The 14,877-nt window shown below is 39.0% G+C and overlaps 1 protein-coding gene across 3 annotated transcripts in view; it reads left to right on the top strand.

The window, feature by feature from the left end:
• The window catches only part of CDH12 (cadherin 12), a 235,344-nt gene that overhangs the window by 143,345 nt on the left and 77,122 nt on the right, over positions 1-14,877 (top strand). For all 3 annotated transcript variants that reach the window (XM_067290983.1, XM_067290982.1, XM_067290984.1), the window contains exon 4: positions 10,954-11,073. In XM_067290983.1, the coding sequence (XP_067147084.1) occupies positions 10,954-11,073 (120 nt within the window). The remainder of the gene's footprint in view (positions 1-10,953; positions 11,074-14,877) is intronic.

Genomic DNA, 14,877 nt, shown 5'->3' on the forward strand with positions numbered 1-14,877 from the left:
GAAAGGCTTTATTTTTCATGTGATAGAGGTAATACCACCTCTCTGCCCAACATAAACTAAGCCCACAAAAGCTTGATTTTATCAGCATGGTGATGACTACAGTAGGGGTTTTGCCAGTTAGCTGTCATGACTACAGGCTGTACTTTGTTTTTTTTCTTTATCTCCCCCATGCTAGCCATGAAGGCAAAATTATGGAGTGTAGGCCAAGTCCTTGTTGAGTCATGGACTAAAAAGTTATCACTTAATGATCATTCTTGTCAAGATGATAAAAGCAAAAGTCAAAGCTAAGTTTTCTATTCTCTAAATTTCATACATGTGCAAGGAACTTCTGTCATATCGATAAGAGGAAAACAGTCTACGTACTTGAAGAAAGGAGGAAAAAAAATCACTCTCAAGAGATATATTTCTCAAATGGAGGGATATTAAACTTAGTATTTGCTAACTGGGTCTTGTGCTGCTCTCTTACTGCATGATTTCCAGCAGTTACTTTACCAAGCTATTTCTTTATGTGCATATTGGGTATAGCCTATTAGCTGCTATTTTGAGCTCCTTGTTTTCTTCAAAAGTGCAACCTCTGTAAACATTATCACAGCCCTGGGACTGTGTAAGAGGCTGGATGTCTTTATAAATATATAAATAGCCTAAATTAATATAAATAAATAAATTAAATAAATATGCAATGCTAACAGAGTCATTATTCGCTCAGCCAGATTGTCTGCCCTTAGTGGCTTAGCTCTGGCTGACCCCAACAGATGAGGGTAGGAAAAAAAGGGAAAAGAAAATAATTGCTTTGCTTATTTCCAAGCTAAATAATTATCTAAAACCCCCACAGCTATAGTTTCCCCTGTTTATCCATATAATCTATGAGGGAGTCAGGGATGGCCAGGAGAAAGGGACCTATTAATTAATTTGTAAGAAATGATGTGAGAAACAAAAACATTTTGGGCAATAAAATGTACTGACTCCTTTTAAATGCTTAGTTTTACTTTATGAAGCATTTACAGCATAAGGAAGAAGAAACAAAAAAATCTTTCTTCTTCGCAATACCATGTCTTCCAATTTGCCAGGAAAAAAAATCAGCACTTAAAACACTGTTTTCCATTTGAAATCAGAGTATGTATGTGGTTCAGCTTAACAAAGACTGTCCTCCTTGCCAGCCTCCATATTCCCTTTGCTGGCACTGTAAATCAAGTAATGTTATTCTAGAGATCTTAGAAATGGGTTTGGTCATGCACTAAATGCTGAGACTTGCAACAGCTGCTTTTAGCTAAGAGCACCACAAAGGTATTAGCAAAACACTGCCATTCTTCATCAATTACAACAGGGAATGGCAGTATTGCTCTTGTGGACACAGCTACTTCTGACAGCTGAGAGAAAAAATATATATATTCAGTGTGGTGTCTGGAATGCAAAACAGGAGAAAAGTGTGCTTCCCTGATTGTGTCTAGTATTCAAGATATTGATGGAGCCAGCAAGCTTGTGTTATTATCAGGGCTGCACAGCCATGAATACATAAACTAGAAACTGGCCTCTCCAAGTAAAATATGCCTTCCTCACATTACTTATGTGGGAGTCAGCTTCAGGAGTATATCTTCAGAACATATTATTGGTAATTTTTTCTATAAAAGATAAGCCCCAAAAGGGCAATGTCATCATCTCTCTTTACAGATGCACATGCTCTCCCGGTACTGGAGCTTTGCTAAAACTGCAAGTGACAGATCAGGGGAATATTTATTGAGACAGGGGATCTCCTGATCTGAATTGCAGTGTAGTGCTGCAGTCAGTCATAAATTCACTTTTCAGTTTTTTTTCTAAGAAGAAGCAAACACAAGAAAGCTAGATGTTGATTAGGTTCTTACTTGAATTCTGAAAAGAAGATGGATGTTGTTCAGGTTGGTAGGCCACTATTTTGGGAATTCTTTAAGGAGAATATTTTGCAAAGCACTGAGTTTCTATGCTGGCACGTATGCCCCTCCTCTCCTTCCTGCTGCCTGTATAAAAAATGTTTGCGCAATTGTCTATTGTCTGATTTTTTTTCAAAGGTACTAAGCATGAACAACTCCCAGCAGAGTGACAAAAACATGAAAGCGTACATGTGTTAGAGGAGAGGTTGTACAGCAAGGTGTGACAGCTCCTCTAACTCTGTGACAAAACAAGTTTGCAAAAAATTAGTATACATAGATAGCTTATGGCAGAAGATCTGCTCCATTTTTACTCACCCTGAGTAGTTGCAGCTACTTTGAGGGTAAAATTTACTCATTGTGAGTAGCAGAAATAGGTCCTAGGAGATGAGAGGTACAGTTACTTGTAGGTACAGAGCCCATTACAAAAGGTAAATTCTGCCAAAGTGGTTCTTTTCACATATGATAGCTCATACCCAGTAATTACTAAAAAAAGCCAGTAAAATCGTGGAGTGGCTTACAGGTAGGGTCCCAAATGCAAGCCTGGACCCAGCTGAGCAAAACTGGGTCAAGACGAAGTCCAAGTACGTAACTGCTTAAAGGCATGGCAGACTGCCTACTTTATCTCTTCCCAAGTTGATGGAGAATCTGGTACCACTCCACTCCCTGCATTTATAGCCCATCAATGCCTCTTGCCAGCAAGATAGCATTTGGGGACCAGTCACCATGCTCTCAGGAGGCTAGACTCTCTAATGGTAGGAAGAGCACAGAGCCCTGCTCCTCAGGGTACTCTCATGGCTCCTCAGCTGTACTTGTTTCTAATCTTCCATCCAATGTGCTGGAGCAGAGCCCAGCACCGGGCTTTTCCCTCTTCTTCTGTTAGCTTGATGACTGCAGACATGGCTGCAGGAGGGAAGGAAAACGAGAAGATCAGTGATTACTTCTGCCAGGACAAGAGTGTAGAAAGGCAGGTTATATCAGAGAAAGGATGACTTTTTTTGATTTCTAGGAAGGAATAATTTAGCAATGGGAGTTCCCTACTGCAGGGGCACAGGAAAAGAGGAGCAGCAGCTCCCTGAGCTCAGAGTTGCAGCAGCTTTCACAGCAGTTTCCAAGCATCTTCTCCAGGGAGCTTTTCCTTCTGGGATCATCTTTTTGGGAAATGTTGGTGGCTTGCTGCTGCTCGTTTAGTGAGGATTAGCTTCTGCAGCTTTCTGAAGGCTTTTACTTCTGTTGGCTCTACCAGCCATCTTTGGTGGCTGTTTCCTGCTAAGGGACTGCCTATACCTCTTGTCTACAACCGACTGCTGATCAGGGAGGATTCAGCACCTGCTTGGGAAACAGCTTTATAGCTGGAAGGCAAGAGCAGAGTTTTCATAGTGCAACAGAGACAGCTAACAAGAGTTGCAGCAGTTGTCGCAGCAAAGTGCAGAGAGTCCTGAGATCTTTGCTCTGTACCCAGTCTCTGGCTTCAGCAACTTCCTTAGCACATCAGACTCAGGCAAGTCTCCTGAGGGACGATGCTGCTGTCCACATCTCTGGCTGGAGGGCATGCCTGGTGCCTCTCCCTGGGGTTGGGGCATGGGGCAACAGTGGCTTATCTGTGGGTGTGCTCTTGTTGAGGCACTGAGTCCCAGGTGAAAGAGTTGTACCAGGAGGCGAGCATATTGGGGAGGATGAACAGGGGGATCAGCAAGGTCCTTGCAGAGACCCTGCAGAACCAACAAACTGACCTCCACATGGCCAGGAAGGAGGAGAAACAACAGATTACCCTCAAGGGAGCCTGGGATGGAGGAGGCTGGATACTTATCACTTCCAGCAATGCAACAAAGGGTTTCTCCACTTCTGGTTCTGCAGTTACAGAACAGGTACAGTGCTCAGGAAACGTATGTGGAAGATGACCTCCTGTCAGAGCCAGCTGAGCCTCAATCAAGTGTCTGCACAGAGAAGAAAAGAAGAGGGATAGTTATCAGAGACTCTCTCTTGCAGGAGGGTGTGGACATCTGCCGACATTACTTGATGTCTCGGGAGATTTTCTGTTTGACAGGTGCAATATTCAGGTTGTTGAGGAGAGACTGCAAAGGCTTGCCCAGCCCTTGGACTATTAACTCATCCATGGGGGCACCAATGATACTTCACAGGGAACCCTAAGTGCATCAGGAGTGACTGCAGACCCCTGGGGTCAAGGGTAAGTAGAGTGGGGGAGACTCCACCCAGAGCCCCTGGGAACCAGTCACAACGCTGTGAAGTCCTACTGTCGCTTAAAGTATCCTTTCCCTCTCATAACTCAATTATCCTGAAACCTCACTGCTTCCATTCAGTCCCCTCTTGCCTCTCCAAAACCTCAAAGCATGTCCCCCTCACTTTCTGTGGAAACTAATGCACTACCACTGAATAACTGAATTTTGGTATTTATTAGTAACTTTATGGAATTTGTAGGCCTAGTGAAAGTTGGCCTTAATGAGAAAAGATTTGACACATAGCCCCCTCCTTTTTTCTTTATCTTTGCAATTCTATTGCCTATATACTATTTTTGCAGGGATCATGTATCTAGATAATAGTCTGTTGTCACATTATCCTAACCTTGTAGCCTCTCATTTTTAACTTCAGTGAAATGACCAATTTATCTAGTCCCAGTTGAGTGTTGTGAATTCTTGGTCATGCTATTCAGTTCAATGAACTCAACATAAAAAATTAAGAAATCCTAAGAAACTGGAGCATTAAGAAATGAAGCATCCAAAAATGTGCATCATTTTAAGAAAATGAAAAGTCTGATAGAACTTGTACAATTGAGTGCTGATTTAAAGAAACAAGTTTAAGAGCAGAAATTTAGCCTAATGAGTCAGTTCTCTGGTCTAGAATTCTAAAACATTAGAAAAACAAATATAGCAAACTCGTATAAAGTATGTGTTATATTGTCATCTTTACTTCTATGCATCTTTGTACTAGCCTGTGCTGTCATTGGAGCCAGCAAAATATCCCACTAGATTTTGGTGATGACAAAACTTATTTCCATGCTGAAAAGGACAAAAAGTCACTATCTGTAGTCTATTCACAATTATTTATGGAATGCCTTTGGACTTCAACTAGATTAAAATCCAAGCCAGTATGATTTCTGTGATTAAAACAACTATTTGCAACATGTTAGTCCTTAATATTATCTGTATTATTTGAAAGAAAATATGGTCTTCACTAAGATTCCATACCATTTTCTTGAGCCATGTGAATGCCTGATAATATTTCATTATTCTTCTTTTCTTTCTAGAACATAAATAAATAATTGCTTAAGCATATCATTTCATTCTTCTGTGCTTTATAGTCTCTGAAATATTTATTGATTGCATAACAAATATTAAAAATATAAGTCTTTTAAAATGTTGACTATCATTGAAGGTATTTCCAAACAGCAAAAATACTATGTTTGTTTTGGTCATTTGATTATTTCATGCAATAATACAGATATATTTTAATTAAAATGTCGCAGGCTGTAATAAATGTGATCCTCTCTCACTGCCTCTGTGCATTAAAGATTTGCAGCTGTCGTGCCCTGTATTATTGTCTGGAAAAAACAATTAGGTAGCAGTGTCAGCTTTAAAAATACATTGGTTTTACGCTTTGCAATAAAATAGAATGCCTGTTAGATAAAATGGACTGTCCTTGATAATACCGAAGGGATGAGAAGCCAGTTTCAGAAAAGCTGTTCAGAAAATTAGATATAAGTTGGTGAATAACTGGAGCTACATAAAAAAAAACACCTGGCCTCTCATAAAAATATAAGCTTTACATATTATCTGTTTGTTGTAGAAGATCTGACAGATGAATTAATACAATTGAAATTGCTGTCACTGTGAAACAGATTAGTTTTTCATATTTAGTGCATACTACTTACCAGACTAAAATATGACTTTGAATGTTCACTTCAATAAAACTTAGTTTATAAATTACCAATTCTTCTTTATTTTGTATAAGAAAGTTGAATCACCTGGAGCACGTACATAAAAATAGCTACAGTAATATTTTTAGACGATTAAGAATTGGTATTTACAAGAATATTTAGGCACTTAGGTCAGCTGCTGAATCTTCAGGCATGCTGGTGGATACAGTTTGCTTCCTTCACCTTGGAAAATCATATTATTGCATGAGATGTTAGAAATGAAGATGGATTTGTGTGTGGTGTTGAACGTGCCTACCTTTGCATCCCTGGCCACAAATCATGCTGCCAGCCTCCCTGTGTCCACCCGCCGACTGCACAGGAAGCCATGGGTGTCCAACATGACTGTAGATGCCTGCACTGAGGAAGTCCAATGATAGGTGAAATGACCTCCACCATTGGTATCTCCGTTCAAGCACTCATTTTGGCTCCCACTCCTTCAATACATCATTGTCTTGCAAAATAATTTTGGTTGTGGAGGACACTCCTGCTGGTGCTGAAATCTGGGTAGCAGTAAGGAGATGTCTATGGGTTCTGGAGATTTTGGAAAGGAGTGGGAGCTGCTTGCTGCTTTGTAAAAAGGATGTGTATTGGTTATAAGCTGCTGCCGCTAGGGCTTAGGAGACAAACCATGGAACAGGAGATGAACTCCAAAATCCAGTCCCAGCCCCTGTGGCTTTTCTTTAAATGAGCAAAAATAGATCAGCATGCTTGCTGTTAATACCTGTTGTTTCAATCTGCTGAGATATTGTATGGATTAAATTTATGAAAAATTATCAATTTCGCCAATTAAAAATCCCCCTGTGAACACATTTAACATTTCAAATGTTAACATCTAAAATATACATTAATGCTTGCAACATGACAAGAAAACTTAAGGTTATTTGGCTATCTTAATTTAGTATTTCTTACCTAAACCTGTTTAAATTTAAGAGAAACAACTGAATTTACTGAGTCAGTGGTTCTCAATTTGCGTTAATTTACTATACATTGTAATAATTTCTCTTATTTTGAAGTATTACTGATATACACATTCAGTCTTAAATCAGTTGCAATTTTTTTTCTGTTTTCTTTCACCTGGGAGAAATATAGTTATGAATTCCCTTTATGCCAGTGGGTAGTTTTGTGCTGATGTATCCTTTTCATCATGTATGACTTGAAAGACTTTTTGTTGTGACTTGTGTGACAGATCTGAAGAGAACTTAAAAACTCATGTTCCTAGAAAAGTTGGCATAATGAGAGAAAATATATATATTTTTTATTCTATTAAATACAGACCTTTTTCTCTTGGTTTCTTTCATAATAGCAGTAATGAAATGCCATTTAACTATAAGGAGTCAAAATCAGATTTACTCTAGGTATTGATTTAGTAGAGTAAAATAGTAAATAAATGAGTCAGTATTTATCTATAATTCTACAAATAAATGAATAAATCATTCAGCTCATACTAAGGCAAAAAATTGCTAAGATCTATATAAGTTTCATCTAAGAAGAGACTACAGCATTTTTCACACAAACCTTACCAGAGCTAAGTCTGTCTTCTGAATATGACCTTGCATAGCAAACTAGCACATTTGACAGTCCTCCTCAAAGTGCGCTGTAATTATTCTTCCCTGAACTGAGTTTCTATGGATTAAAGCTAAAGTTCAGATAGTGATAAATACAGGTGCAGTGTTGTAAGTGAAATGGCTAGAAATTTGGTGTTGCTATTTAACTAACAGCTTAAGTACTTAAGAGCCACAATGCTTTCTTCTTTAACTTCCATAAAATCAAATCACATTTATGATTCATTTTCTGTCAGTTCAACTGCACAGTATTGGCTAATATTGTTTTTAAATCTCAAAATCAGTACAGTATTAGATTTAAGAGCTGTCCTTTTAAAAAAAAAAAAGGCTGGAATATGGATTGATATTCTGTGTTGTTTTCAACTTGCATGTGAGCTGTAGTGAAGCATAATTCATAAAGAAGATAAATCCCAAAGTCCATGAAGTACTGCAAAAATATTGGTTATGTAACATGCAATTTTCCTCACTGCCTATCTTTAGGAGTCTTTTAACCGTCTACCTTAGTTGTCCAAAGTCGGTCTGCATGAATAGTCAGCAGTAAAATACGTGATACGCCCTCTGAAGGAAGTGACCAGGCCTCCATGTGACCAATCTGCTATTTCTCTCAGATAAACTCAGGTATTCTGAAGCTCTTCGTTGCAGGGCTGGAAAGGTCCCTGCTGGTTGTCTGTGAGACAGCACGTGTTACGGCAAGCCTGCCAAAAGCACCATGCTACTGAGTCCTGAGGGAATTTGGTAGGTCGTCTTGGTGCTCAACACTTTTGAAAATAAGTACAGAGCAGCTCAGTTTTCTGCTCTTGTGTTTGTAAGTCTTGGTTTATCTGTCCTGTTTTTTATGCAGAATATTGTTCCCTTCAAGGTGCAAAACAAAGACCTTGGTAACATGACAATAAAATTTTGTCCACATATATTCAGAAGACAAACTAAAAACAGCTCCCTGAATTAGCTAGCAGTGTGACAACAGAAATACTAGGCCAGGCCCATGAGGAGACTTGGGAGTGTGTGATGGGACTGCCTTTTCTGGCTGAAGGACAGACTGTTGTCTTAAATCAGTCCTGAAGCAGCACACTTGTCGGCCAGTACGCTCAGTCACCCAGGTCTGGTTCAGCATTTAGGAATCTGATCATTTGCTCCACCACTTGAGACCAGTGCAAACCACCCCGGCCTATGGTGAGGATCTAGTGAAAGAATGAACAACTTGGCAGGGAGGAAAGAAATCAGTTACATATGTCAAAAAGTAGCATTTCTTTTCAAAGGAAAAAGTAGACTGTATTTCTTACACCGAAAAGATAGTAAGATATTGTAGCAATAAAGGAAGACAATTGTGGAAGGAGGGATGTTGCACTGTACAGTGAGTGAACTCTGCATGATATGTTTTGTCAGTATAACTGTTCAGAAAGGGACATCTCACTTTTCCTTCCACAACAGTAAGGATCCAGGGCAGCACAAGCAGTGCACTTCTGATTTTTGAGGAAAAAGGGGAATAAAATCAAGAGCTACCATTTCCTTCTCCATCTTGGTCACTGGAGGACAACTCATTTTTTGTTATGGCTCCCTGAGGTTTTGAAGCAGAGGACAGGGCTGAGACTGGGAGATCCTATTACCTAGATCCTCCTTATGGATGGCAGGATCTGAAAGCCATCAGATGTTTTATAGGTATTATATAGCTTCTCTCTGCCATTCCAGTGGGAAAATGTGTTCCTCCAGCTGTTCTTGTCTGAACTATTTAGTGCATAGCCAATTAGAGTTATGTGTTATGTAAAGAAATGTGAGTACAAATGTTTGAGTATCCCCTGCTTCCACAACCATTATACCGAATTTGGACTTCGATCTTTGCTAACATCTTAAGGCCTCTGAAATAAATCATTCCTCACCCTTCACATCCAGAAAATCAAGAGAGCAACCTCAGGCTTTTGATTGCCTGAATCCAACTGATATCTATGGTATTATTTTACTTATTTATTCATTGTTAATCTTTCCTTTCTTTTAGAAGTTGACTTTAATTAAACTTGCCCTCAGCTTAAAAACATGACCAGCCAATTGGTTTTAAAATTGGTTGTTAGCCAAATAACACATATTTCTGTGTCTTCTTCAGGAGAAAACAAGAATATCACTTAGAGCATCTTTTCTTTCTCTGTTGTCCAATAAACTGTAATAGGAGCAGCATTGCAAAATAAGTCATCATGCTGCAAGTCCTTTTACACTGTTAATTCCAAACCCTGTGACACCACTGACAATTCTCATATGGAGAGATGTGGGGGAGAACTAAAAGCAAATTTCTTCTAACAGTTACCCTTGCTATGAGTTACCTTTTTCTCTAAGTTGTAGAGTCTTTTACATGGAGGATCTTTCAAAGAGGCACTCTCAGAAATAAACTTTTGGCAAGTCCATCACAGTTAATTTTAGGCTGTGAATCTTCTTTAAAACTTTCTATTTTTCGTTACACATAAGTAACTTGCAGTATTCCATGGATATTCCTGAAAGAGTGTCAGATGGTCTCCAAATGTAAACCATATCTTAAGACTCTTTGTGCTGTTTGTCGTGTTGGTTGTTTCCCCACTCAATCACTCAAAATCAGTGTGGCAAACATGGGATAGTGAGAAAACATTAATACTTCAAAGATGAAGGGAAAGCCTAGATATCTGGCTGGTTGTTTTGCTGGAGACTATGCAAATGGTTTGAATACTATTTCCATTATGGGGCAGTGGGGAAATGCAAGTAAACTACTTCGTGACCAGTGGGAAGGACAGGAAATTTCTGTAGGACAATTGCTATCTACAGTGAATTTTATGATTCATAATGTGCTTTGTTTGCTTCATGGGATGAGTCTCCTGTAGGTCGGAATATAAAGCAAACTATACCACTGAGTATTGTCTGTATACAACCATGCATGAAGATAAAGCATCAAGCAGAGGTTCTGCTTCCACAGTACTTTTGTTTCCTACCAAGCTGTAGTGGAAAGGGAACAAGAGTCGAGTCTGGATTTCAAGCACAACTTACTGAACAAAATATCCAGTTCCATTCTACAGTGTGAATATGCATTTCATGACTGAGGAGCTTGCCTTTAGGACACTTGAGCATGTTTTTTTAAAGGTACTTAGAGATTTGTTTGCTGGCGGATTCCAAAGTTGCTCGACCAAACACTTGTTTCAAGGACAACCCGCATATTTTACTTGCACGGTTGTCTGTGTGCACATCTGCAGGTACATCTACCTTTTCATAAGACTGTGAGGCATATCCCCTTTTCAAAATCTAGTGTTGAGCTTTCCCAGGCCTCCATTTTATATGTGTTGGATAAAAGGGTTTTGTGAGCAATGTGTGCATAACTTGTTTATAAATGTCTTCAGATGGTGGGCTTGCTCTCCTTTCCTTCCCATTTTGCTTCAGTTGTTACCTGCATGGATGCTAATGTGGACCTGGTGACTGGGTTATTCTCACCTTGTTTTCAGAGAAACAAGAGTAACAGCAGAATCCACCATCAACAGGACTAAGATGTCTGAAATATCCCTACTCACTGCTTTATATTGAAAATTTGCTTACCTATATTTCTTTGCAGGTGCGTATGTACTTCAGGTAAAGGCTACAGATGCTGACGATCCCACCTATGGAAACAGTGCTAGAGTGGTTTACAGCATCCTTGAGGGGCAACCATATTTCTCCATTGATCCGAAGACAGGTAAACAGTTTATCAGCAATCCTGGAAGATTTAAACTTTGGATTTCAATACATATGGGCAATATCCATGAATAAATATGGGCTGCGCTGATAGGGTAGCTTTGTACCAGCTTTGTACCTAAGCCAGTAAGGTAACTTTGTACATAATGCTGTTTTGGTTATTTACTGGTTTTTGAATGAATCATGATCTGTTATAAAAAGAAAAAAGTCCACTCTCCTCCCAGCAATCCTGGAATATCTAAAGCATGTATACACTGAAGAAGTTTTTCCTTATACTTTACCATTTCTTTATAGCTAAAGCTTTAAGTGTTACATGCATTCTATTTCTTTCCCTGGTGATTTCATTTTGTATCTCAGGTCTTCATTCTTTTTTCTCAGTACTTTTAGTTGCTGAACTTAGAGTCAGAAATTCTCTGGCAATGACTGTTTTGCTATATAGAGCTAATCTGGGACCATGGAACAGCTAATCATCTCCTGCCCTCCTCTTTTCCTGGGGCATAGTATGTTTGTCTGGAGTTACTGGATGTGTGAGTAGTAAAGAAGAATATTTTTAAAGAGACTGAAGTAGCTGGGAGTTTGGGAGGCCAGTTAATTAGGTATCTTGTCCTATATTTTTAAATTAATAAATAAATTTTTTGTTTCTATATTTAATAATTCAGTTAAGGAACCAAGAACCTACATGAGAATGCCACATATGGCATCATCCTGAATGTGTTACAGGGTTAGCTGCCCATATGACCCTTGCAACAAATAGAGTTTTTCCTCCCAGTGAAGCTGTGCTTTAATGTTGGATTGTGTGTTAAAGAGCCTTTCTCCCACATCAATCAATAATTTGGAGGTGAGAACCACATAAGGCTGTTTGTGCACCAAAGGGGACATTGCTCTGTCACATGCTCCATTTAGCAGGAGATCGTTTTGCAATTTGCAGTCAGCAACTTTACTTTTAAAACTGTACTGTGACTTCTTTAGGTGTCTGGGGGAAAAAAATGTCTTTACCTTTATAGTTTTTTTTTTTAATTTATTTCAATCTTGTGAGGAATGAAAAGGAACTCAATGGCAAGAAAAACCTTTACTGAAGCCACAACTTGTGTTCTAGTATGAGTTACCCAAGAAAAATTTAATAGTTACTAATACCTAAAGGAAGAACCTTTTTCCCTCTTGCACTTTGAATTGCTGTTATCTCATAAGGTCACATGCTCTCATCTATTACTCAGTAGTGAATAGTGAGTGGACCTTAGGAGATAGCTTGCACCTTGCTAGCCCTGGAACATCATACAAAACCAGTGTTTCCACATCTTTCTATTAATACTGTAGATGAGTTACTCAGGTAGAGCTTGGTGGTAAAAGAAGGGACACAGCTGTAAAGGAAGAGTCAAGAAACAGCTAGCTGAGCATAAGCTTAAAATCCTGCACCAGAAAAAGCATATAGATTAATGCAACTATGAGCAGCAATGTGCTGTAACCTGCCTTGCATTAGAAAGGCCACAAGATGAGAGTTATCTGTGGCTCTAACATGACAGTTTCTGAATAATAATGCAGAGAATGCTGTTTAATAACTTACTGTAAAATGGAGAAGGCTTGGGCAGCACTGTGGATCTTCAAGCATTTCCATTTCCTTGTTTTATAACTGAGGAGATGATACAGTAGTTTTTTACTGCAAAGTCTCTGAAGTATGCAATATTACCTTTGCCATACACTTGCCTCAAGTGTTTTTGACAGGAGAAGATGGCCTTTCTGAAGCAAAATGACATACCAAACTCCGAACTCCTGGCAGATGGACAAGCATTTGTTCGGGTTGCTGTTGCTGGCTTTTTGCTGCCCCTTGCATTCTATTTACAATTTGAAATATTCCCTTGTAATTATTTAAAGAACTTAAGAACATCCATACTGGGTCAGACCAAAGGTCCATCCTGCCCTGTATCTTATTTCCAACAGTGATCACCTGCTCAATTCCAGGGAAGAATAAAAGTAGAGGGCAAGCCTTTAGTGATGTATCCCATGAATACTCTCCCAGTCTCCAGCAATTTGTGACTTAGGAACTTCCTGAGTCATTAGCAGTGTCCATGTAACCAGTAGGTCTGAAAGGACTTCTCCTCCATAACTTGACCACTTTTCAGTAGGGTTAATTTGTGTGGGTCTTCAGTATCTGTACACCCAGTGACTACAAATTCCACAGTGAAAGTTTGTCTAGTGTGAAGAACCACCTCCTTTTACTTCTTTGGAACCTGACACCTCTTAGTTTCATTTCATACCTTTTACTTTTTATACTGGAAGAGACAGTGAACGGTTAATTCCTATTTATTATTTTGTCATTTGCCATGGCTTTACAGACCCATATCATATTCTCCCTTAGTTGTTGCTTTTCCAGATTGAAGAGTTCATTAAACAGAAGCCATTCCATAACACTGATCATCCTTCTCCTCCTTCTCAGGACCTTTCGCAGTTGTACTATAACCTTTTCAGTGTCGAAGGACCAGGAGCTGCACACAGTGTTCAAAATGCAGGCATCTTATATGGAAATATACAGTGGCTTAATGATATTTCTTTTATTCTTTATTCCTTTCTTAGCAGTTCTAAGCATTCTGTATGCTTTTTAGCTACTCTCACACATCAGCTGCTATGTTTGTAGAAATTTCTATTATAACCTCAAAATCTCATTGCAAAGTGATAATGGTCAAATCACAGGCCATAATTTTATACATGAAGTTAGGACCATGTTTGGCCTGCACATGACTTTACACATAATCCCTTTTCAGGTTGTTCTTGACAGGTGATAAACATTTACATTGACATGAATCTAGTATGCTTAAATAGTCTTTAACCTTTATGAGTTTGAATGCCACAGCTACCCCTTAACTCTTCTTTTTACTGACCTCCTGATCTTTTGCAGTCCTCCACTGAAAGTAAACCCCGCTATGTGGGAGTGGAACAGTTAACTCCTGTTGCGCTCACAGGACCATGAAGTGCTTTACAGTCTGTGCTGGAGAGCCGATCTTGGACTGATACACTTTGAATCAGGCTTTAGTGCTACCAAGTCTAACAAATCAATGGTTGCCTCTCTTCCCAAGGTTTCTCTAGGCAGCTGCTCCTTGAAGCAGTCATTGTTCATGTCTAAGTGTAGTCTGTGCATCTGTCTGATGTGATGTTTGCCCAAACTATGTAGAATTAATTGAAATCTCTCGCTATTATTAATTTTGCATTTCCTTCTCTAGTATCCTCTCTGATCTCCCCAGCATATTGAAGTCAGTGATGGTCAGGTGGCTGTTCATACACACTTGCCACTGCGTTTCTCTTCTCCAGGCTGGAATTTTATATTTGGGGATTACTTGTTGATGCTATGAGATTGCTCTCCTGGTTTTACTTTGAGGTTTATTTAACATATATTATTACTCCACAGAAGGATAACCTACTTTATCTTTCCTCTATACTTTCTGTTCTGTTACTAAAATGTCCTTTTGATAAACATCTTTCCACGCAATCTTCTGCTATGTCTATGAGGTCAATATTCTCTTTTGAAGCTAGATGTCTAAGTTATTCAGTTTTTCCATAGACTAAATCATTATAGTCCAAATTCTGACCTTAGTTATAGTCTTGAAATCCAAATTGGTTTCAGTAGGAATATTAACCTCAATGTTTATTCACGAGTTTATTCACAGAACCTGGATTTTCTCTTCCTCATAAGTGGATCATCTCCTTTTAAATTCATTATGGTCCAACAACTTTTCAGAGTGTTTCTTCAGACTCTGGTCCCACACTTACCATTTTCAGTTTTCAGCAGCCTCATTGAGGTCATATTTCCCACCAC

The sequence above is a fragment of the Apteryx mantelli genome, chromosome 2 (assembly GCF_036417845.1).
Source record: "Apteryx mantelli isolate bAptMan1 chromosome 2, bAptMan1.hap1, whole genome shotgun sequence".
Lineage (NCBI taxonomy): Eukaryota > Metazoa > Chordata > Aves > Apterygiformes > Apterygidae > Apteryx > Apteryx mantelli.